This window comes from Gopherus flavomarginatus, chromosome 1, assembly GCF_025201925.1.
Source record: "Gopherus flavomarginatus isolate rGopFla2 chromosome 1, rGopFla2.mat.asm, whole genome shotgun sequence".
NCBI lineage: Eukaryota > Metazoa > Chordata > Testudines > Testudinidae > Gopherus > Gopherus flavomarginatus.
The window spans coordinates 365592520-365616156 of NC_066617.1; the positions used below are offsets into that span (position 1 = coordinate 365592520).

Here is a 23637-nt window from a genome sequence, read left to right on the forward strand (position 1 = left end):
CAGACACCATGTCAGGGATCCCCTGGCTCCCCTTCCAGGGTCCAATCCACTACAGCCCACTAAAGCAGAATTCATTGTTGGGTGTTTGTGCAGCTCCTAGCACAGTGTGCGTGTGAGAGAGAGAAAGAGCTGCTGCAATACACAAATGATAAACCCAAATAGTCATAACAGCCACTTCTGCCTGGAGCGTTGCCTACCAATGGGTGCAAAGCAAAGTGACAAGGTCTGCAGCATCGTCAGGCTGGGAGAGGGAAGCGTCAGTCTCCTCGCACACCCAGAACTAGAAGAGGGGGGCTACATTTCAGGCAGACACCCAGGTGATGACGCCTGTTCCCATCCCAGTCCAAGTCTAACAGGTATCAGCTGGCACTCATGGGCTATACAGCGTGTCTGCCAGCACTGAATTAAACACGGAGCACAGGCTTTAACTGAGCTGCGTGAGCTTCGCTAGGGCAAGGATCCTCGCCTGAAACCCAGCCAGAAGTCAGCAGCAACAACATTTGGCATTTACATCACACGGGGTCAGCCAGTCCACGGGCAGGTGGCATTACCGGCTCTATTTTACAGAGGGAGTAATGAAGGCAAGAAGGATGCTCAGGACACTAGCTGAGTGAGACCTGTGTTCAAGTCCCTGATCTGCCAGACTTGTGTCAGACACTTGGCCGCTCTGTGCCTCAGTTTCCCCATCCCTATAACAGGGATAACAGCCCTGCCCCATGGGGTGTTGTGACAAGGAATAGAATCAGAGAAGCGTAGAGCTGGAAGAGGTCTTTTACTCCACCCTCCCCACCGAGGCAGATTCTGAAGAGATCAGATACGACGGTGAGAGGCCAGAGAGGTGAGGTGCCCCAGGACACTCGGAGTCAGCACAAGGAGCAGGACTGGAACACAGGTTGCCTGGCCCAGCGCTGTGTGTATGAGATCACACTTGCCTCGGGCTTGTTACCTCAGACTGGCCAAACCAGCTGGGACCCTTGACTTACAAGAGACACGGCGAACCAGGTTCTGCACCGGAACAGAGCACTCCTGGATCGACAGTGTACGGCCCGCGCCAGAACCAAACACGGACGCTGCTGCTGTGAGCGATGAAGCAGCACTAGTGAGGCAGGAGAAGCCAGTATTACTGAGTACTTATAACGCACTTCCTGGGTCGCTGAGCGAACTCTGTTCCCTTTGGAAGGCTCTTCACTGACTCAGGCCAGTGCTGAGCACTTCCAAAATCTGAAGCCCCCCCCTCCCCCCACTAGGGTGACCAGATGTCCCGATTTTATAGGGACAGTCCTGGTTTTTGGGTCTTTTTCTTATATAGGCTCCTATCACCCTCCCCCACCCCCATCCCAGTTTTTCACATTTGCTGTCTGGTCACCCCACTGCCACCCCCGGCAGGTTCAGAGTGCCAGCAAATCAGTGGTGTAATGGCAGGAGAGAAGTGTGTGGAACTAACCTAAACTCCACATTCCCCGAAAGAGAAGAGGGTACAAGCTGTTTCATGGGATCGTACGTGGGGAACAGCGTGTACAGCTCGCTGTTGGGATGAGCTACACACATGGGAAGGAGGGGCCAATCCTTCAGAAGAAAGCAAGATTCACCCAGTCTGGGGTGTCAAGCTGAGTTTGGGGTTTGGGCCCAGCAGCGTCCTCTCTCTCTCTCTCTTTTTCCCCGGGGCTCAGCATCGGTTTTCCTTCTGGCTTCCAAGGACAATAACCCTCACACCCCATTCTTCTCTGGGGAGCCAAGAGGAGCTATTAAACCCATTTCACAGACAGGGACACTGAGGCACAACTTGACTGACTGACAGTGGCTTTGTGTAAGTCACTTAGTGTCAGAGCCAGGAACCAAAGCCAGACCTGCCTGACTCCAACCTGCATGTTCGTTCCCCCAGACTGCACTGCCCCCTGGACTTGGAGTTTCATTCACAGGCAGATGCATAGCTCAGGAGGCGTCCAGCCTGTGCTCCTTGGGGAAGCTCACTTATGCCCTCAAGGGTGACTGTGCCGGAGAGAAGACACGTGCATCTGTATTTGATGAGGAATGGAAAAGGCATTTCACCTAGAACGTTACTCAGTAGTGGAGGGGGAGCTAGGGACAGAGCTGGGGCCGGGACAGGGAGATAGCAGAGCCCTGGAGCTTTCATAGGCTGGGGAGGGGAGCCCGGGAACAGCACAGCAGCTGGTGCAGGAGGAGGCGGGGTTCCCGGGACAGAGAACAGGAGGAGACAAGCAGCAGCAATTGGGATGTGTGTATGTGTGTGGGGGGGAGCGGGGAGGGGAGCTGAATTTGAGCATGGAGCAGGTGAAATAGTTTGAGAAAGGGAACATTTGAGCTGGCCCTCCCATTTTTTACATCTATATGCGGAATGAATTTTGTTATGCGCACCAATATGGAGGGGATGTGTGTGGGGCCGAGGGGTTCAGAGTGGGGAAGGTGGATCAGGGCTGGGGCAGAGGGCTGGAGTGCAGGGGGTCAGGGCTCTGGCTGGGAGTGCGGACTCTGGGGTATAGGCTGCCCCAGGGCTGCGGCAGGGAGAGAGGACTCCCCCCAGCCCTCTCTCACTGCAGCAGCACGGGGCTGGGGGAGAGGCACCTCTCCAGTCCAGACCCTGTGGCTGTGTGCCTGTGCGGCCCTTGATAGCCTGCTGTGTGGCCATGCAGCCTAGAGGGAACTTAGGTCAGCTCTGGGGCAAAATGGGTGGGGGGGGAGGTCATGGAGGGACACACGGGAAAGCAGGCAGATTTGGAAGCCGCTCCTGGGAATATGGCCTGAGCTCCCAGGGGCTGGCTAGGAGGTAGAGGAGCAGGCCAGGCATCCCACGGGATAGAGGGAAGTGTGCTCAGTCTTAAGTTGGCATTTCCCCGTCTGCAGCTGATCTAACTGCCTAGGATGAGCACAAGGAGAAAATTAAGCAAAAGGCCAGTTTGAGTTAACGATCAGGGACTAGCAGATCTGGCCGCTCTCAGAATCACCTACCCAGCGGGAAAGGCGGAAACCCCATTCCACCAAGTCCTATCAGTCAGTCATTATTGGTATCACCGTCGTGCCTATTAGCCCCGCTGTGCCGGGTGCTGCACAAACACAGAACAAAGAGGGTCCCTGCCCCAAGCAGCTCGCAGTTGAAGACAATGGCTGGACACAGACAAATCAACAGGGGAGCATTGAGCCTGTACTGGCTGAGCCTGTACTGGTCAGAGGATGGGCAGTCGTGTCAGTGCAACACCTGCAAGTTACGTTGTAGGCTGGAGAACCCAATCCTGTGCTGTCCCGAGGGATAGACAAGCTGGAGCCTCCCCCTAATAATTTGATTTTGTACATCTACAGCAGCTCTCATCAGAGGATCTCGGAGCACCTCACTATGGCTTATTAGTTACCTGTATTAAGAGAGCACCTGGGGCCCCCACTGAGATCAGTGCTGGATGCTTCACAGACGCATGCTCAGACAGACTGTCCCTGCCTTGAAGAGTTTCCAAGCTCAGCAGGCAAGACAAAGGGTTGTGGGGAAACTGAGGCAGGGAGTGGGAACATGACTTGCCCAAGTTCACACAGAGTCAGGGGCAGAGACAGGTAGAGAACTCAGTTCCCCTGACTCCCAGTGCAGCGGTCTAGCCGCTAGACCGTGTTGCTTTCCATAACCTCCCTCGGAGGTGAATGCTGACAGATTGGTAAACTGAGGCACAGGTTGGCACAGCAAGTTGCCCAAGCTCACACAAGGAGTCTGTGGCAGAGCAGGGGCTAGCACCCAGGATAGATAGCTCCCAGCCCACAGCTCTAGCCACTAGGTAGCACTCCCTCCCGATGATGCACATTAGAGTCCTAGCGTGTAGTGTACTTGGCACAAAGGGATTGGCTGACTCGAAGCGCCTGTGGCTATGCCTACGTGTCACATGCTGGCCAGAACCAGTCCAACTGGAACGGTGGCAGCGAGTGAGTCAGCTCCCTCCAGCAAGAGGGGAGGAAGGAGACAGCCTGGTGAGGATTGTCAGTATCTCCACACCATCAGGCGACCAAGCCGGCACCTTGATCCTCAGAAATAGCTGGGCCAGTCCCACATCACCAGGTGGGGACGGCATATGGATCTGGGCTGGGCAGGGGCTGCAATGTCAGCAGGTCCAGGAAGTCTCTTGGGTCTTGCTGAATTCTGCAGCCTTGAATCAATATTGACTCTTGGGCTGTGACAGCAGGCAGAGGAGGAGGGGAGAAGGGCAGAGAAGAGCCAGTGAGGTAGGGCAAATTGCCATTGTTATTCTATGTATTACAGTAGCACCCAACAGAGATCAGGGCCTGGGCGTGCTGGGTGCTGTACACCCTGGGTATCTCCACACTGCAGTTGGAGGGGCCGTTGCAGCACGTCAGCGCACTGAGCTGTCTTTCACTTAGGTAGTGTGAATACCAAGAGTGGTGAGATGGTGGCAGCACGGATGGTCCAAGCCCACCCAGCCCTGGGGTACTTAGTTATCGCCCAGCTTTGCTGCTGTTGGTACCTGTGCCAGCTAGATTAAAGCTAGTGCCGGTACCTCTACATGTGCTGCAGTCTCACTTCTGACCACCGCTCCAAGGGTACATCTATCCAGCAGTGAGCCCCTGCCCCACAGAGCTCATGTTATAAAGGGATGAGGGTGGTAGGAGGAAACCGAGGCACACAGAAGAGACATGACTGGCCTGAGGTCACCAGCAGGCCAGCAGCTGAACTGGGAACAGACCCCAGGTCTCCCAATCCCAGGCCAGTAGCCTGGCCACTGGAGCATGCCACCCCTTCCCCCCGCCACCAGGGGCCAAAGTCACAGGCTCTGTTCTCGTGGGTGCAACCAGAACCCTGCAAGACTCCAATTCATTCCCAGCTCAATAAGCAGTAGATGAAAGGACACGAGGAAGATCTTGGGGTTAAGACAAAGAGCTGGGAGATGAAACAGCTTGGTTCAGTCCCCCAGCTCTGCCACAGACTCCCTGTAGAACCTTGGAAAAGTCATGGGTGCCTTCTGCCTCAGTTTCCCCAGCTGTAAACTGAGGGCACCAAGAGCAGCCGTATCACAGGGTGGTCGCAAGTCTTCAGTTGCTAACATCTGAGATTCTCACGTGACTGTGCTAGCGCAGGGCAGAGTCTGAGCGATATTAATGCCACGCCAGCATCGGAATAGCAGCATGCCACCACTGAAAAGTCCAGGGGCCACCGTGCCCCAGTACCACCTCCTGATGCAGTGACCCAGCAGGGATGTTAAGAGGAAGCGGGCTCTTCCAGGCAGTTTACACCCGCTGATGAATTATCCCTCCCAGAAGGAAGGCCTTATTGCCTCGATCTTACAGCTAGAGAAACTGAGGAATGGGGTCGTTAAGTGACTTGCCCAGAGTCACATGGCAACTCAATAACCAGGAACAGAACCTAGGAATCTTGACACCTAGTTTCCCTCTCCAACCACTAAACCTCATTTCCTCCCAGATCTGAAGACAGCCTCCAGGATGGTTTGAGCATGGGCCTGCTAAACCCAGGGCTGTGAGTTCAATCCTTGAGGGGGCCATTTAGGGATCTGGGGCAAAATCAGTACGTGGTCCTGCCAGTGAAGGCAGGGGGCTGGACTCGATGACCCTTCGGGGTCCCTTCCAGTTCTAGGAGATAGGCCTCTGGTTTATAAATATAAATAAAATGGAGATATACCTAAGTCTACTTTGACCCACAGCACGTGCTGTCTCCCTATTTTACCCCAAACGGTCAGCCTAGACTGTTAACAGCTGGCCTTGGGCCAGGCTGCAGCGGCTAAAGAGCATGTAGGCAACCATGGGCACGGAGAGCAGCTGCCGCCGTGGGTCTGGAAGGAATGAGAGGATTTCCCGACCACACGGAGACATGGGTCAAAAGTGCAGCCAAGCCACAAGCTTTGGCTGACTCCAGTGAGATGCTCCCAAGCGTGCATCTACCGTTGTTGCAGCAGCCTAGTGCCCATCAACATCTCCCACTGCCCTGAGCCCGCCTAGGCACCTGCAGAGCTTCTGGGAAGCAGCTGGCCAGCTTTCCTGGAGCGAAGTCTCCTGCTGGTTAAGGAGTGACCCAAATATTGGTCCTGCTGCACATTGCCATGGAGCGGTGAGGGGCTGGGGGGCGTTTGGGTGATTTAAACCATATCTCAGAGTCTCTCTCTCTCTCCTCATTGCCTAGATAGATACAGCTAGTAAAATACCTGGCATTGGCTAGTTCAAGGTACCCTGCAAAGGCTAGTGAACTCATTTGCTTTCTTTGAGATGAAGCAGCAAGCACCTGGAAGCCTTTTCACGTCAATACCATCAGAAACGTCCAATCTGCTCTTCCCTGGGGGACCCACCAATGGGCTCGGTCACAGAATGGTCTTCTGCCTTTAACCAAATCCAGCAATTGCCAGACTGACCCGATCAGAGCACAGGTCCCAGCAGCCCATCTCGGACAGCGACCAGCACTGGCTGCTCCAGAGAAAGGTGCCAGAAATGCCTCAGTGACCCATTTGGAATCATCTGTTCCTGAAGGAAGTTTCTTCCTGACAGTGGGTGGCTTGTGCCCTGAAGCATGGAAGTTTATATCCCCAATATTTATATTTTTAGCCTCTCCTGTAATTCTAGATTAAGACACAAACCACTAATCCTTCCCCACCACCAAGGGGTGGGGGAAGCTGAAATGTCCATCCCCCAAATGTTTCCCAGGCATTTGCGTTAAAGGTAGAGGATTTTAAAAGTCTGACTAAGTTCACCATGCAAGGGAAAGCTAGTTGCTCCGATATCATAAATCTATCAGGTTCCCAACCAGACGCAGATTGAGGAAGAAACAGATTAGACAAGACCTGAATTTCTAATGCAAAAACAAATCAGGAAAATGGCTTTAAGAGAGGCTGTGTTTCCTTTAATCACCCTAAAGAACCAAAAAACGGAGGCACAATCCCTTTCCCCAGCCCCGTCCTTTGGCTGGCCACCTTTACGCTGCTAGCCCCGGATGGCTGGACATGGTCATTTGCCCACATCCTTCACCCCACATCACTGCATGCTCAGTGAGAGCTGAACATGCCCCTGCCTTCACCCTCAGGAGCTTTCGGCTTTCCCACAGTGCCAAGCGCACCAGAGGAGATTCGCATCCTGGAGTGAGGGTGGTGGGTTTGCTTTTGGAGGAGCTGGGGGAAAGGCAGCCAAGTCAGAGGAAAGGATAGGACATACACTACGTAAGCAGCCAACTAACATCACCAGACAGGCACTGCGGTGGAACCCCCAAGGCAAGCGGAAAAGAGGCCGAAGAAACATCTGGCGACGCGACCTTCAGGCTGATAGCAAAAAAATGGGCTATACCTGGAACCAGCTAGAGCGAATGGCCCAGGATAGAGGACTCTGGAGATCTGTGGTTGGTGGCCCATACCCCGATTGGGGTGACGGGCATGAGTGAGTGAGTGAAGGAGCAAAAGGAGCAGGGAGTGAGGACACATACACCCCCGCCCCCGTGCAGAGCAGATCCTCCAGTGACAGGACACACCCTGCAGCCGAGTCAGTAAGGTTTTATAACAGGGCCAACGCTCCCACACGGTGTCCCCACCCTCTAGGCATATGGCAGGCACAAGGCACCCAAAGCTGCACCCAGCATGCACTGGAACGCCAACCCCTCACAGTTTCTGGCCTCCCCCCGGCCTGGCTGGCCTGCCACCTGCTAGTGCTGAGCAGGCTATGGATGCCAGTTCAGGAGCGGGATCCGTTTCCAGTAAGGCGTGCGGCAGAACCTGTGACAGGAAACTCAGACACACGGGATGTCAACCGTCACCCTGCCATGGAGAGCACCAGGGCTGGATTAGAGATCACGGCCTGCCATCGGCTGCCCCTGGCTGGGAGCTGGTGAAGAGGCCTGGAGAGATTCTCAGCCGGGCTGGAGGGAACTGGGGATGTCACTGGGGCTTGCAGTGGCTGCAGGATGCCCTTCTGCTCCACCCCAATTCCATTCTCCCTTGTTCCTGCTGCAGGGGAGGGGCTATCTCTGAGCGAGCACAGGCCTGGGCCAGAAGGCCCAAGGTCCCTCCCACTCTCCTCCTGCTCTGGCCACCCGAGGGGACCCGTTGAGCTGGAAAGGCGAAAGGTGCTGGCTGGTCGACCTTGGAGCCCATCAGGACAGCGATGGAGCAACCTCTGCCTCCATTGTGACCCGGAGGGGCAGGGAGCTGGGTGGCTTTAGCCCGGTCAGCCCATGTCAGGGCCAGTGAGTGCCAGCTGCCTGGAGTGCACAAGCACCTAGTGGTCCCACTGTCCTAGGCACTGTCCAGACAGAACATAAAGCCTGTCCCTGCCCCGAAGAGCTAGGCACAGTCTGGCTGTCTTACCATTCCTATCCCCCAATACATACGCGGCCTTTCCCTCCAGGTCACTGCCTCATCCTTGCCCACACGCCAGCCGTTCTGGGAACCAGACTAGACCCCTCTATCAGAGGCCAGGTTTCTAGTCCGCTGCATTCTGGTGCCAGCCCCAGACAGACCCAGCAACAGTCCAAGCCACAAGCACAGGGCTGCCCAGCCCCTCGGTGCAAACACCCTGTGCTCCCCACAAAAGGTGCCACCTTTTCCCCCCTCCCCCCAAAGTTTATTCTGTGTTAGCTCAGCCCCTTTGGAAGTCTCTGTCTCTCTCTCACACACATCCCGCAGCCTCCTCGGAAGTAACCTTTCACGGCTTTTATCACAGATCAGTTTGGCCCAGTGGTTTGCATCCCTCCTGCAGACTGGGCAGCAGAGTCAAGCGAATTGAATTCCCAAGTAGGTTACAAAGGGGTTTAATTATTAACCATGAGGTGCCATTCATATGTTCCAAACGTGTCATTTGAGCCCAAGTCAGCACATCCTATTGTACGATCTCAGGCTGTTTTTCTGCCGGATGGCTAATCATTACAGGCGACAATGCTCCATGACGCAACCAGAATACAAGCAGAGCTCTTCTACCTCCCTCTCATTACACCACAAAACCTTCCGTGCTTGGCACCATTCAGCTCAGCCCCTTGGATAAACAGTCATTTCCATATCGCCCTCGATCCTCCAAGGAGCCGAGAGAGCTTTCCACCTGTGATGAACTAGGAATGTTCTTAATGTTTTCTATGAATATTGTGTTGGTGCCTCAGTGTCCCCATGGCAGTTCTTAAGTATCTGGCAGAGCAAAGGGCCAGTGCACCTAAATGCCTGACCCTCTGTCTCCTAGCAACTGATGGCCTGGGCCCTTCTGCAAAGGTGCCAACTGAAGGTGTTGGAGACAAAGATCTGGTGACCTCGTGTCCAGGGAAAGGGGCTGAGCAGAGAGGAGGGGCTGGGGGGGGGGGGTTGTTAGTCTGGAGCTGGCTGGGGACGAGGAGTGAAGTGCAGATGTGGGGGTCTGGCTCACTGCCCCCCAGAATGGACCCGGCCGAGGGGTCCGGTTCTCTGTACCTACAAGCTCTGTTTTAGACCCTGTTCCTGTCATCGAATAAACCTCTGTTTTACTGGCTGGCTGAGAGTCATGTCTGACTGTAAAGTGGGGGTGCAGGACCCCATGGCTTCCCCAGGACCCCACTGAGGCGGGCTCACTGTGGGAAGCGCACGGAGGGGCAGAGGATGCTGAATGCTCCAAGGAGAGACCCAGGAGGTGAAGACGTGTGAGCTTCTTGCCCTGAACAAGTCTGCTCCAAGGGAGAGGAGGCTCCCCAAAGTCCTGACTGGCTTGTGGGGAGCAGTTCCAGAGCATTGCCCAGTGACTCCGTGACACCACGCCCCACAGCCATGGCTTCACTCACTGCTGGAATGTCGGACAGCCCCCTGCTCCACGACCCCAGAGTCCGGGGCACGAAAGGAAGCAGAATGCCATGCTGAAATCGCTGACCATCTCATAGGCAGTGGCACTGTTTCACTCCTGGAGATGGGGGTCACTGGGGCATCCTGCAGAGACCCGTGGCCAGCAGCAAGTCCGTTAGCAGTTAAAGCACAGGAATGCAGCTCTCTCAGCTTCCACACAAGTCCTGTCTCAGCCACAGCTTGGCGAGGCGCTTATACAGCTCCCATCTCCAGGGTCCTCGCGCCTGACAAACCTCGGTTCCAGCGAGGGCTCCGCTACATGAAACAAGAGCCACTTCCCATCACAGACCGAGCATCTGCCCATCAGGAAGGTGTCTCTAGAAAAAGGTGGCAACTCTGACCTCTTCCAGGCCGCTGGAAGGCAGGTGGGTGCCAGCGAGACCAACCCCACCCACTCAGACCTGCTGTGGCACCCAACGCCGCAAGCCACTTGCTCAGCGAGTTTCTTTTGATGCACAGGCCTAATCTGGGAAGCTCCTTGTTTTGTGAATCCACGCTCAGGGTCAGAGGTAAGTGATTCCTATTGATCTGAGTGGGAGCTACCCTGTCATAAGACCAGGGGCCTCCCATCCCTCCTGCCCTACAGTCTCCACTGCACGCAGGATCTCAGTGCACTCAAGGGAATGCACTCTTCAGCCCAGGAAGTGGCCGGATGCTCCAGAGCTGCTGTTACTATTCAGCTATAACGAAGGTCTTGAGACTTACAGAAGAAGGATGGTCGTGTGGTTAAGGCACTGAGCTGGAACTCCGGAGCCCTCAGGCTCCCAGCATGAGCTGGGGTAAATCATTAGTCCTTCCGGCCCCCCTGTTGCTGGTCCAGTTAAGCTGTCAGCTCTTTGGGGCAGGGACTGGTTCTCACCATTTATGTGTCTGTACAGCGCCCTGCACAATGGAGCTCCAATCTCAGCTGGGGCCTCTAAGTGCTCCTGTACCCAACAAGGAAAGCAAGGGTCTACTGTAAGTGTTATTAACACAGCTTAGCAGCAGGCGTCATCACCTCTGCTGGTCTCTCAATCCGTTAGTGCTACGGAAGGGTCGTGAGACAGCTGCCTCCAGCAAAGCTCAGAGACCTCCATTAGGACTGAGAGCTTTTAGAGGCACGTTTCTACCATCACAGATGTGTCAGACTGGAAGGGACTTTGAGAGGTTGTCAAGTGCAGCCCCCTGCGCTGATTCCAGGCCAAGTAAACCTAGACCAGCCCTGGCAGGTGTTCATCCAGCCTGGTCTTACAGCCTCCAGTGACGGGGATTCCTCCCTCAGAAGCCTAGTCCAGAGCTCAACTCCCCCATCATCAGACAGATTTTCCTAATATCGAACCTAAATCTCCCTTGGTGCACATTGAGCCCAGTGCTTCTTGTCCTAGCTTCAGTGGCCATGGAGAATTGATCGATCCTGTTGATAACACACCTTAACAGATTTGAAGGCTGGTATTGGGTCCCCTCTCAGCCTCCTTTTCTTGAGACTAAACAAGCCCAGGGTTTCTAATCTTTCCTCAAAGGTCAGTTTCCTAAAACCTTTGATCATTTCTCTTCTCTGGACTCTCTTCAGTTTGTCCCCATCTTTCCCAAAGTGTGGTGCCCAGAACTGGACACAGTTCTCCACCTGGGCCCTCACCGGTGCCAAGCAGAGCAGGACAATGACCTGTCGGGACTTACATACAATGCTCTGTTAATACAGCCCAGAATAGTTGCCTTTTTAGCAGCTGCATCACACTGACGACTGATATTCAACTTGTGAACCACCAGGACCTCGCAGATCCTTTTCAGCCCCCGAGTGTAGCTGTGCATTTGATTTTCCTTCCCATGTGAAGTACTTTGCCCTTGTCGCTATTTAATTTCATTTTGCTCATTTCAGACCAGTTCTGATTTGTCATGGTCATTTTGAACTCTAATCCTATTCTCCAAAGTGCTTGCAACCCCTCCCAGGTTGTCACCTATAAATGTTATAAGCATCCTCGTCACTCCATTATCCAGCTCATTCATGAAAATATTGAATAGTACCAGACCCATGACTGACCCCTGCAGGACCCCACTAGATATGCCCCCCCCAGTTTGAGAACAAACCACTGATAACTATTCTTTGTACAGGGTCTTTCAACCAGTTGTGCACCCACCCCATAGTCATTTCATCTAGACCGTATGTCCCTAGTTTGCCCATGTCACATGGGACTGTCTCAAAAGCCTTATTAAAAATCAAGTTCTAGCATGTCTACTGTTCCCTTGCCCTTCCCTTCTTTGACAGGGAGTGACTGGCCTAGCAGTTTATAGGGAATGTGCTACCAGCCTCCCGAATCACGGCGCTCTCATACAGCGATGCCTCCAGGGCACGACAGGGATCAGGCTGGTTTCACTGTTACAGCCCCTGGGGCATGCTCAACCGGACATCATGTCCTGGGCTCTCCAGGCCAGAATTTAAGGAGACCTTGAGTGATGAAACTAGGTAGCCCAGCCTCAGTCAGTCTGGGAACCAAAGAGCCACAGGGCCTGTGTGCATCCAGCACCCTCAGTGGCAAAACACAGTCCTGCCCCATCATGATGGTATCTGAGTGGGCTAGTGTGTGTGGTTACAGGGACCCCAAAGCAGCGCACAAAGGCAAGAGGCGGAGATGTGCTGACAAACGGGGGCAGGCCCCCAGCCGGCCAGCCTTGCTAGCTTGCTGGGGTAGCCAGGAGATTGTGCAGTGCACAGAGTCGGCGTAGGCATTGGAAGGCTGCAGCGCCCGATGCAATGCACGCTAAATCTCAGCAATGACGAGCATGCCAACCTCTGCGCTTTCGCTACTGCAAGGCCCCAGGCTGGGACATCGCAGAAATTTACCAAGAAGGGAAGCCTGGGAGAATGGGGGCACCCTAAGGCCCTGCCCCCCACCCCAGGTCCCGAGCGCTGCTGTGTAGGTGATTTGCAAGAGTTCTGTGTGCAGACTGCATGGGAGAGGGCCAGGGAAAGAAGGATCCTTAACCCTTGGGGAGGTGAGGACGGCTGACCTACAAAGCCTACTGCCACGGGATGCCAGAGCGCACACAGATCTGTTTTTCTTTATGTGACTGAGCTGTCCAGACCTCCAGCCAACAGGGAGGCTCTCTCCCACTCCTAGCCAGCAGCGGTCTCAGGAGGTAGGTTGCTCAGAGCCGCCAGCTCTGTTTGTTTGCTCTGCATCTGCAGTGCAATGTGCTGCCGGGCACACACTGCTCCCAGCATGCTGCCAAGGACAGGCCAGAGCTTTCAGGTTTGTGTTGCAGCCAAGCAAGGTTGCAGTCAGTGCTGGGAGCCGCTGCTTTGCAGGCTTGGGCCTAATGGAGGCAATCCCTGTACTTCAGGGTGAAACAAAACAAAAAAACAAAAAAAAACCCCCTAACACTCTGAGCTAGAGGCCAGATAAAACAGACCCACTAGTAACAAAGCACTCCAAGCTTGACGGGGCAACTACAGACCCAGAGGAGAGACGTATGGTCAACAGAAGCAGCAGCCCTATGGAAGGATGTGGGCTAGTGGCCCGAACACAGGACCAGCAGACAGGATCCCTGCATTCTAGTCCCGACCCTAACAATGACTCTCACCAGGGCATATCACTCAGGCAGAGACTTTCAATTTTTGAGTGCCCCACACGAGCCCCCTAGGGCCTGCTTCCCGAGAACCCACATCAACCATGGATGTTGTGGGCGCCTCTGCACAGCCAAGCCTGGAGCATCTCAGGTTGTGGAATCATAGGGTCAGAAGAGACCACAAGGGTCATCTAGTCTAACCCCTGCCAAGATGCAGGCTTTGTGGTGTCTAAATCAGCCAAGAGAGATGGCTCCAGCCTCCTTCTGAAAACCTCCTGGAAGCAGTTTCCTTGACCCCCTGAGGTATATGTACCATTGTCCTGCTGTTCTTACAGTTAGGAAGTTTTTCCTGAGATTTGTATCTGGTCCGGCACCTAAAAATCAGGGGGCCCTTTGGAAAGCTGTAGCTATATTCTCTTGGTGTCTGTCAACCCACTGATGAGAAGCTGCTTCCATCTCTGACCAGGGCAGCCGGGGGGGGGGTGGGGGGTGGTGCGAGTTGGGCAATTTGCACCGGGGCCCCCCATGAGAGTTTTTTGGGGCCCCTGGAGCAGGGTCCTTCACTCGCTACTGGGGCCCCAGCCTCTTACGTTTCTGGCTGCACTTTTCCCCTCACCTCCTTCTGTAAGCACTCCCTATCTGTGGCCCCACGAAGTCCCAGGACCTCCTGGTCAACCTCCTCCTCGTCCTGGCTAAAAAGGCCATCTACACGACCAAGGAGAGGAGGTTGGCCGATGGAGACCCCGGTGACTGTGAGGCTTGTTTCCGATCCATGGTCCATTCACGCATCCGGGCGGAGTTCCTCTGGGCGGCGTCCACTGGCTCCCTTGACGCCTTCGAGGAGCAGTGGGCGCTGTCCGGGGTTCTCTGCTCGGTGTCCCCGTCAGGTTCCCTTCTTATGACCCTTTGACCTCACGCCTGTCCCTGTTCTTTTATTAGTTGTCCCCCGAACTCAGTGGGTTCTGTGGCCCTGTGGGTCCTCCCCTTAGGCTGGGGGGGGGATCCTTTAGCAGTGGGCGGGCTTTGCCCGCCCACTTCCCAGACACCCAATAGATACTGGGGCCCCAGAAAACTCTAGTGGGGCTGGGGTCCCTGGAGCTTCTTCCGCTCCGGGTCCTTGGCGGCAGGGGGTCCCTTCCACACTGGAGCAGAAGGACCCCCCGCTGCCGAATTACCGCAGAAGCGGGACATGCCGCCGAAGTGCTGGGTCTTCAGCAGTAATTCGGTGGCGGGGGGCCCCCAGCCGCAGGTCTTTGGGGCACTTCGGCAGCAGGTCCCGGAGCGGAAGGACCCTCCGCTGCCGAATTACCTCCGAAGCAGGGGCCCCCTGAATCCTCTGGGCGGCCTTGTTCCTGACAGGGGAAGGGGTTGTCAGGTGAATTCATGCTTCATGTGTTAAGGAAAAACTAGATGTTACAGAATTGCACCACTCAGCCAGTGCATTATGAATCTTTCACCTTCTCCTGAAGCATCAGATACTGGCCATTAAGGGACACAGGCAATGTTTTACATACAGACACCCAAGTCTGTGTGAGAGTTTTTGTGGATTTCAAGGCCTGCCAGGACCATCACAAGTAATTATGATTACCTAGTCTAACCTGCTGCGTAGCACAGACCAGAGAATTTCAGCCAATCATTCCTGCATGGAACCCAATTACTTCTAAATGTGGAGTGGGTGTTAAATGTCATTTTGACAGCCCAGACTGGCTGAAGCCTTCAATTTTCCCATAGTGAATTTTTCAAGTTCATCTCACCCACTGAAAACCTGGAGAGTGGGAAGCTTTCTATTCAGCATAGCAGACTAAGCCAGTGATTTGTGCAAAATCTGCGCTTTCGGTTTAAAAACAAACAAACATTCAGTTTCTAGGCCTTACCACTGCAAAGAAAACCTTCCAATGTCGCCTTCCTGGCTCTGCCTGCAGGCAGCTCCAGTGCCTCTGTGGCTGATCAGCGTATGTCAAACAGCAGCCTAGTGAAAGTAATGACATTCTGCTGGAGCACCCACAGGGAAAAATTGGTGGGTGCTCTGCACTGGCAGCTCCCTGCCCTGCCCCCACCACCCCAGCTCACCTCCACCTCCGCTCCACCTCCTCCCCTGAGTGTGCCGAGTCCCGCTTCTCCCCCCTCCTTCCCAGCACTTGGCACCGCAAAAAGCTTGTTGTGCATGGCAAGCCTGGGAGGGAGGGGGAATGCAGCGTGCTTTGGGGAGGAAGCAGGGCCAGGATTTGAGGAGGGATCCAACAGGGGCAGGGAGGGGCAGAGTTGAGGTGGGGACTTTGGGGCAGGGGCACGAGCACCCACCAGAGCCAAAAAAAATGTGGCACTTATACTCTGCTGCTGCCTTTCATAACCCAGAAGGCAGCTGAGAAATGGTCAAGAAAGCAGGTAAGTTTGGAGGAAGCACTGAGCAGCAGCTGCAGAGGCAGGCACAGGAGCTGACTGAGGAGGATGAGTATCCAAGGATGAAGGGGAGAAGGGTGAGAGAGAGAGATTGCTCCTTCCTTGCCCCCTGTGTCTCTGGGGCCAGGAGGCTCAAAGGGAGAGACAGAAAGCAAAAAGGTGAAGATCCATCTCCGTCTTAGTTGCTGGAAGCTGACAGGAGAGGGAGCCCTCCCTTCCACCCACTCAAGCAGAAATCCCAGGATCCTCTTCCTTCCCAAGAGTGGCTTCCTCATCCAGGTGCTGCCTCTGGAACTTGAAAGCTGGAGCTCCCCACCACCTCCTCTAGCCCCGGCTACTAGGAGTCTGGCAAGTTTTTCCAAGCCCTAAGCCACATAACAGACCCAGTACAGGTAGCGTTAACGCAGACAGTGCCTGGGTCCTGTCTCAGTGGGGCGTTCAGCCCCCGAGCCCCTTTCAATCTACGGCCACTCTGCTGAGGCTACCAATAAAGGAGCCAACTAGTGCACGTTGGGGCGGAAGGTCTGCAGAAGGGATACTTGTCTGCTTCTGAACTGAGACCCACAAATGCACCTCACGTCAGGGACATCGGAACAGGGGGCCTTGAGCTAGGAGGGTCTTTCAGATGCTCCTGACACCTGCTGTGAGCTGGAGTGGCAGGATCAGGAGCCCATTCTCAGCTCCCAGAGCTGGCCAGTCCCACCGTCTCTTGCTCTGTGTTTGTACAACACCTTGCTCTGGTCCTGATCGGGCCCGGGGTGTGCCTGTAACACAGACGATTGCTAGCAAAAGCCAGAGTCCTACTCTATTCTAGACAGGCTCTTATATATCCCCTGGTATCTGAGCACCCAGGAAACTCCAGGTAATAATGGATCCGGGCAGTAATTTATCACACACACTCCCCAAACCCCTCCTTGTGCAAACACTTTTCAGACCTGGCCACGCCAACCTCCCTGAAAATCTTTACAAGACACGGGAGATGGGCAGACCTTGCCCGCAAAGTGAGTCTATGGTACCACGCAGGGATCCCAGCCTGCTCTGGTCCTAACTACCCACACCCAGCAGGGGCTCTGGGGACACGGAGCCTCGGCAGCGGATTCCACAAGGATCCAAGACGGATCCGGCTACTCCACCTTGTGTTGAGCTTCTAGAGCTTTGCTGAAGCTCCCGCAGGCTGAGAGGGGAGGCCTGTACAGCAGGCGCTCGCAGAGGAAATAGAACGGGCTGGGTGTGGGACAAGCAGAAGAAGCCCCTCTAATAGGCACGAAGTCCATAACTGTTCTAGCCAAAGGCATCTACACGAGAAATGGAGTCACAGCTGCAAGTTCTAGGCACCAAAGGCCCCCAGCGCACACTGCACTGGACTAAGGTGACTGCTGCTTGGGTGCAGGAGACAGAGTAGCTTCTCTCTGCAATTTGGGATCCAGGGCTCAGGCCTATCCTAGATTTTCTCTCTGCTGCTTGAGGTGCTCCAGTTCCCAGTTCATCCCAATCCACTGGTGGAAACGGCCCTGAGAACGGAGGGGTCAGCTCCTAGTCAGGCAACTTTGCTGATCCCTACTTTCTGGCAAGCTACCAAGTAGAGAGCTCCCAGGGGGAGGTGAGCTGGCTGTCCTGCCCCCTGCTGGCTCCGCGGAGCCAGATATCACCACTAGCAAGGAAGCAGGATGGGAAGGAAGAGACACAAGCCAATTGCAGATCAGCATCATGCACTACAGGCCTTGGAAAGGTACATTTGGGCACTGCCTGTTCACTCTGGCACATTGTCCAAGGAGGAGAAGCCCGTGCAAAATTCAAAAGCAATATATTTCAAATGGAGACAAAATGCTGTGTTAAAGAAAGTCATTAACCTGTGGAACTCACTGCTACCAGATATTTAGGCAAATAGCTGAGCAAGATTAAGAGCAGGATTAGTAACATGACGTGCCAGAGCACTGGCTAAAACAGAAGAGTTGTAAGAGATACCCAACAAGAACAGGAGTATGTGTGGCACCTTAGAGACTAACAAATTTGTTTGAGCATAAGCTTTCACGGGCTACAGCTGAAAAAGTGGGCTGTAGCCCATGAAAGCTTATGCTCAAATAAATTTGTTAGGTCTCTAAGGTGCCACACATACTGCTGTTTTTTTTTTTTTTTGCAGATACAGACTTAACACAGCTGCTACTGTGAAAAGAGATACCGAGTCCTTCCGCTCCAGGTAAAAAGCCTAATCTGGGGGGGTGGGGGGAGGAAGAAATCTTTCTCTCACACACACACCCTTGCGGTTCAGTATGGCACCATTAGGGGTGTGCGTGTGTGTATACATCTATATATAGATACAGATAAAATGGGGATTTTATGCCAACATCCTGCCACTGGGAAACAGGATACCAGGCCAGCTAAGCTATCTGTTCCACTAATGTAAGGAGAGAGTACATCATAAATCATTGATCTGATCAGGTGCATGCAGAGGTCCCTGGAAACACTCCCACACAAAGCTGTAGAGTCCCACCAGCTTCCTGCCCTGCACAATGCACCTAGAAAATGAAGAAATACAGAAGCAGCAAATACACAAGGAGTCTTTTGCAGCCCACTTCTGCCGTGTTTTGCAAACAGCCGGCTTAACTCCACAGGGTACGGGCACAGCCAACACCGAGGGCACGTCTAACATTCCCACAGATCCCAACCGGTTTCTTACCTTGATTTTATGCAGGGATCTCTCCACCTCCAAGATCTGAATCCACACAACAATTCCCGATTTGTTATAAGTTTGACTCCAGCCTGCGTCCGAGTTGCATTCTGTCCGGAAATTATTAAAATCCCGATCGTCTGGGATCTGTACGCTCTCCCGGGTGGACATAGTCTTGGAAGGGACACTGACAAATTCGAATTTTAAGTTGCCTTAACAGTAGGCTCCGTGGGCCTTCGACGGTGTCTGTCTCTCCCCCACTCCAAAAAAATGGAAATACTGGTTTTACCCCAGTTAAGAGATTCTGAAACCAGAATAGCTGTTTTTTAAAGGGGGGGGGGGAGGAAGATGGTTTCAGAACAGGCAGGAAAAGCAGATTTCAAAATTAAGTTCTCTACAGAGAGAACCAGAAGCTGTCTCCTAAGGATTCCTGGTGGGGAGGGCTCACCAGACAGCTCTCATGCAAACAAACAAAAAAAGCAAAAGAAAATAAATATTTCAGCCCAGGCTGGAGGAAATCCCTTGAAATATCACCGAGCTGCGCTGGAGAAGCGTGTGTGTAGATGAACTCTCTTCTCTGGGGGGGAGGCTTCTGCCTTTTCGCTCTGCCTTCTAAACGTTTAATGCCAAGTTGTGCGGCTCACCGCTGCCTCGAAACAGGCCCCTCCTGCCCAGGTGTGCCACCAATGGAGAACAGGTGAGTGTTATTACCGCGGGGGGCGGGGGCTGCTTCCTCCTCTAAGGATCTGTCTCCGTGAGCTCCCGCAAGCAACGCAATCTGCCTCCCCGGGAGGTGACGATGGCAGTGACCGAATCCAGACACAGAAAACGGCCCCAAGTCGGGGGAAGGGCTCGATTTCCCACGGAAAGCTGCAGCAGCAGGTCGTCCCCTCTCTGGCTGGAGCAGCAGCAGCTGGGGCTCTGCAGCAGATGAGCTCGCGGAGGAGGAGGAGAAGGAGACGGAGAGCAGATCCCTGGCGCGCAGCAGAATCGCGGCTCCCAGGGGAGAGGTTCCACCCAGGTCTCCCCCTACCTTGCGCCGGCTGATCCTGCCCCCGCCCCCGCCGGCCTGGGGGGCCCCGCTGGGTGCTGAGGGCCGCAGGTGGAAGCCGCCCCCTCCCCCTGCCTTTGGCTGCGCCGGGGTGTCGGGCCGGGAGGTGAAACTGACAAGCCGAGCCAAACCCCAGACACAGCTGCACCTCCCAGGGCGCTGGCGGAGGATCCCGCCGGGTCCTAGCTTCCCTCTCGCGCGGCGCTGCAAAAAAAAGGATGGGACGAGATAGTGTCGTAACCGGGCCTTGCAGAGCCGCGCCGGTCGGGCAGCCAGGCGCTGGTCGGGGGGGATCGTTCCCAGGGGAGAGGGAGGAGGGCAAGGCGCTGACCTGGCGTCCAGCAGCTTGGGGTCTAGGTCCTGTCTCCGCGTGCTTGGCCTTGGGCAAGGGAACTCAACGGTCCTGGGGATGTTTTCTTTCTGTTTACAGTGTAAACCCACCCGGGCAAAGCCCGGGGCTCTGATCGTAGTCGGGGTGCTCCTGGGATTTAAATAAATAATGATAATAGCTCTCAGCATCCTGCCCTCCTTCCCCCATGCAGCTGGTAGGAAGGTGATTTACACCCTCCCATTAAAGGCAGTAAAGATGCCAATACTGAGCTGTCACGCTGCTTTGCAGTTTGAAAGTACTTTACGGTCAATAACTTATCAAGCTCCATGGCTGGAGTGTACACGCACCACTACCTCCTCCTGGAGGGAAACGGAACTGCTCAACTGTGTGTCATAGGTGCCATATTGCCAACCCCTAATGGAGATTCTCCTTTAGCATCAGTGTGATTTTGGAGCAAGAGAATCTGAGTTCTGTAGTGGTCATTCTAGGGGCCACAGATTTATTGCAACATTACCTTCCTGTTTTACCAATGGGGAAACTGAGGCACAGAGCAAGAAAGTGACTTGTCTCGGGCCATACACTGAATCAGAGACATGATGAGAACTTGGGTGTTCCCTGTAGTGACCACTAACCAGTGCTGTCTTTCATTTCCTTCTCCATCAGGTGCCACCTGAATCCAGATTAGGGTCTAGTAACACAGTTTCTAAGAGAGACCCATTGACTGTATGGATTTTAATTGCTGTCTTAATCCTGTATGATTTTAAGTCATTAGTTCCTGTTCCTGCAATCACATCAAGGCAGATGGACCCTTGCTCCCATTCAGAACTAAGGGCTTGCCCATCTGGAGCCAGCTGCAAGTTCAGGATCTTAATCTGTATTTGTTTGATTGTGGGATCTCGGATCCTAGATGGCCAGTTATGATTTTTATTACAGAAACACCTACAGCTCCAGCTGCGATCGGGCCCTCGTTGTGGTGGGGAATATACAGGTCCATAGTTCCTGCCCTGAAAAGCGTGCAATCAAGCAGACACATCAGCGAGAAGGACTGTTACAATTTGATAGATGAGGGAAGTGAAACCAAAGCAAAGTGATTTTTTCCAAGCTCACAAAGCAAATCCATGTCAGAGCTGGGGATCAAACATAGGTCCAATTCAGTCCCTGAAACATAAGACCGTCCCTTGATATGTTATATCAATATTAAAGCTTGATAGTCTGTTCACACCCACCACTGAACGTGCCTTTGGAAATGATCGAGGCCAGCGGAGATGACCAGAAATGGGGCTGACTATGGCGTGGTGGCGAGTGAAGCAGAGCTGCAGAGGGGATTCCTCTGTATCTGTGCAGAGCAGACGAGCTGGGCTTGCACAGATAAAGGCGCAGCTGTTGCAATATTTATATAGATAGAACAAATAGATCAGCTTGTTTTGCCAGAAAAGGGAAAGAAATTGCCCATGTCAAGCAGCTGCGTAGCTGACGGGCGGGAGGTTGTTCCGAAGGTTGGCTCTCATTTCAAAGTGCTGCTGCTTCAGGATTTCTCTCTCAATTAACAGATGACAAAGATGCCCATTTCCAGCCCGAGATGCCCTCCGCTTGCAAAAACAGAACAAGTTGGTTAATGGGAGTGGAGGAAACCCCAAAAAAGCTCAGTTAAGACCTGGCCTTGCCAATCAATCTGGGCAGCAGCAGTGCCTAGACGAGGAGAGAGGCCAAGGGCGGGCACGTAAATACTCTCCTTGTATAAACCGCTGCTCCAAGGTCTCAGAGCAAACCGGGGGGCCAAGCCTCAGCATCTCTGTGAACTGGCTGGTTGGCACTAAGGATGTTTCCAGCATGGTGCCTAATCTGTAACCTCTATGAGGGCCTGCTCCTGCTCCCGCTGAAGTCTGTGGATATTTTGCCTGCAATTTCAATGGAAGCAGAATCGGGCCCTGAGGATCTATCCTCAGAAGGGGGGGAAATAAAATTCTGAACTATTTAAACAAAAAAAAACACCCACACAAGCACATCAAGGCTGGTTTGTCCAGGGGAGGATGGTGCTGTGGTTAGAGCAGCAGCTGTGAGGCTCCGGAAACCCCACCTCAATTCCCTGCTTTGCTACAGCCTCCCTGTGGGCCCTTGATCCAGTAATTTAGCCTCTCTGGGCCTCAGTTCCCCTTCTGTACAATGGGGATAGCAACACTGCCTTGCCACACAGGGGGCTGGGGAATTCATAGACCTGGAAGGGATCTTGAGAGGTCATCTAGTCCTGTCCCCTGCATGAGAGACTGTGAGGTGCTGAGGCACATGTTAGTCTCTTAAATAAATAGATAAAATGCCTTGGTTTTAAACAACCAGTTGCCTACCTGTGTCTTTCTTCAGTTAAAACTGACCCAGGGCCAGCCACATAGCTAGTGTGCAGCAGTGTCACACCCGTTATACCAGCTAAGGAGCTCTCCCTTCATTTCTGAAAATCCCAATTTATTTTTCAGTTTTGATGCTCCTTGGGGCCAGAGTGGGAGGCCTTACCAATTCCCCTGCACAGTTTGGGGTCCAGAGGGTGCTAGGGGGAGGGGTGGCCCCAGCTGGGCCCCCTTCTTAACAGAAAGTTGGGCATGGTGTTTAAAGATCTGTCTAGATACCTATATCCAACAGACCAAGACCCTCAAATGGTATTTAGGCTCCTAACTTCTATTGCAATGGTCCCCAAACTTTTGAAGTCATGCCCCCCTTACCCCAATGTAATTTGCCCACACCTCTTGGCAGCTATGGTCGGGGGCTGGGAGCGGGGCTGCGGTCGGAACCTGAGGCCGGGGCTGGAGCTGTGGTTGGAGCCAGGGAGCAGAACCGTGGCCAGGGCCAGAGGTGTGACTGCAGATGAGGTCAAGTTGCATCCGGGGGACATGGCCAACCTGGGGGCCAGGAGCTGGGGGCAGAGTGGGGCTGGGTGGAACTTCCCCCCCGTGGGGTCTGGCTCTGCCGCACCTCCGAACGTTTCCGCACACCGTCCTGCGAGGGGCGTGCCCTGCCGTTTGGGGGGCTCTGTTCTATTGAAATGAGCAGTAGGGAGGAGCTGAAATCCCGCTGAGGGCTGAGCTATGGGACCTCCACAAAAAAACCCTCCACGTTACACCAATGACACTGTCACACGGCTAAGCCCTCCAGTGTCAAGCAATGCCCAGTGACGGTAACTTGGTTAACTTTAACTCTCTCCCTTTGTCTTCCATAGGCAGGACGGTCTGGAATTGCTTGGCAGGTGTTTCAGGTCCAGACCCTCAAAAGGGTTTAGGTTCCTAATGTCCATTGATTTCAATGGACTCTAGGTGCCTAAACCCCTTGGAGGATTGGGTCTTAGTTTGTAGCTAAACTAGCTGTGAAAACACATCCACACTCTCAACTTTAGCTGCATATTTTGCAAGATTTCTTCTAGGCCTTTCTGTGACGTAATCGGCTGATTTGCGGTTGGAGGAAGCATTCAAGTGGCTGTCGGTTTCTTAACCTTTTGCTAAGGGTGACAAGCCCAGCTCACAGAGCCCTCTCTGTCCTGCTGGGGGCAGCGTGTCTGTCTGTCTGTCTGACTCTTCCCGGATGCTGGGTGCGTGAACGTGGCTGTATCTGGATGCGTTGCAGGTTCCATCAGCATCGGAAAACAGATGGGGACGGGGAGGGGGAGGGGGGGCACCTCCAGGTTCTTCCTTTGCCTTCCCTTTGGAGCTGTGGCACTCAGCCAGCCCTCTCATGCATCCAGCTCTGCCCTGCTCTGTACTGAAGGGGCCCATAGTCCCTCAGGGAAAGGGCAGGAACCCAAAGACATCCTCAGGAGCTGAGGGCTGTTGCCATCCCGTTTCATGCAGAGTTAGCCCGGTGGAGGCTGTAT

The 23637-nt window shown here is 53.9% G+C and overlaps 1 protein-coding gene across 1 annotated transcript in view; it reads right to left on the reverse strand.

Moving 5' to 3' along the window:
* STARD10 (StAR related lipid transfer domain containing 10) overlaps positions 1-19455 on the reverse strand; it is a 52144-nt gene extending 32689 nt beyond the window's left edge. Inside the window, exon 1 of the mRNA XM_050922197.1 lies at positions 18412-19455. Coding sequence (XP_050778154.1) covers positions 18412-18573 — 162 coding nt within the window. The 5' untranslated portion in view covers positions 18574-19455. The remainder of the gene's footprint in view (positions 1-18411) is intronic.
* Positions 19456-23637: the final 4182 nt, after the last annotated feature.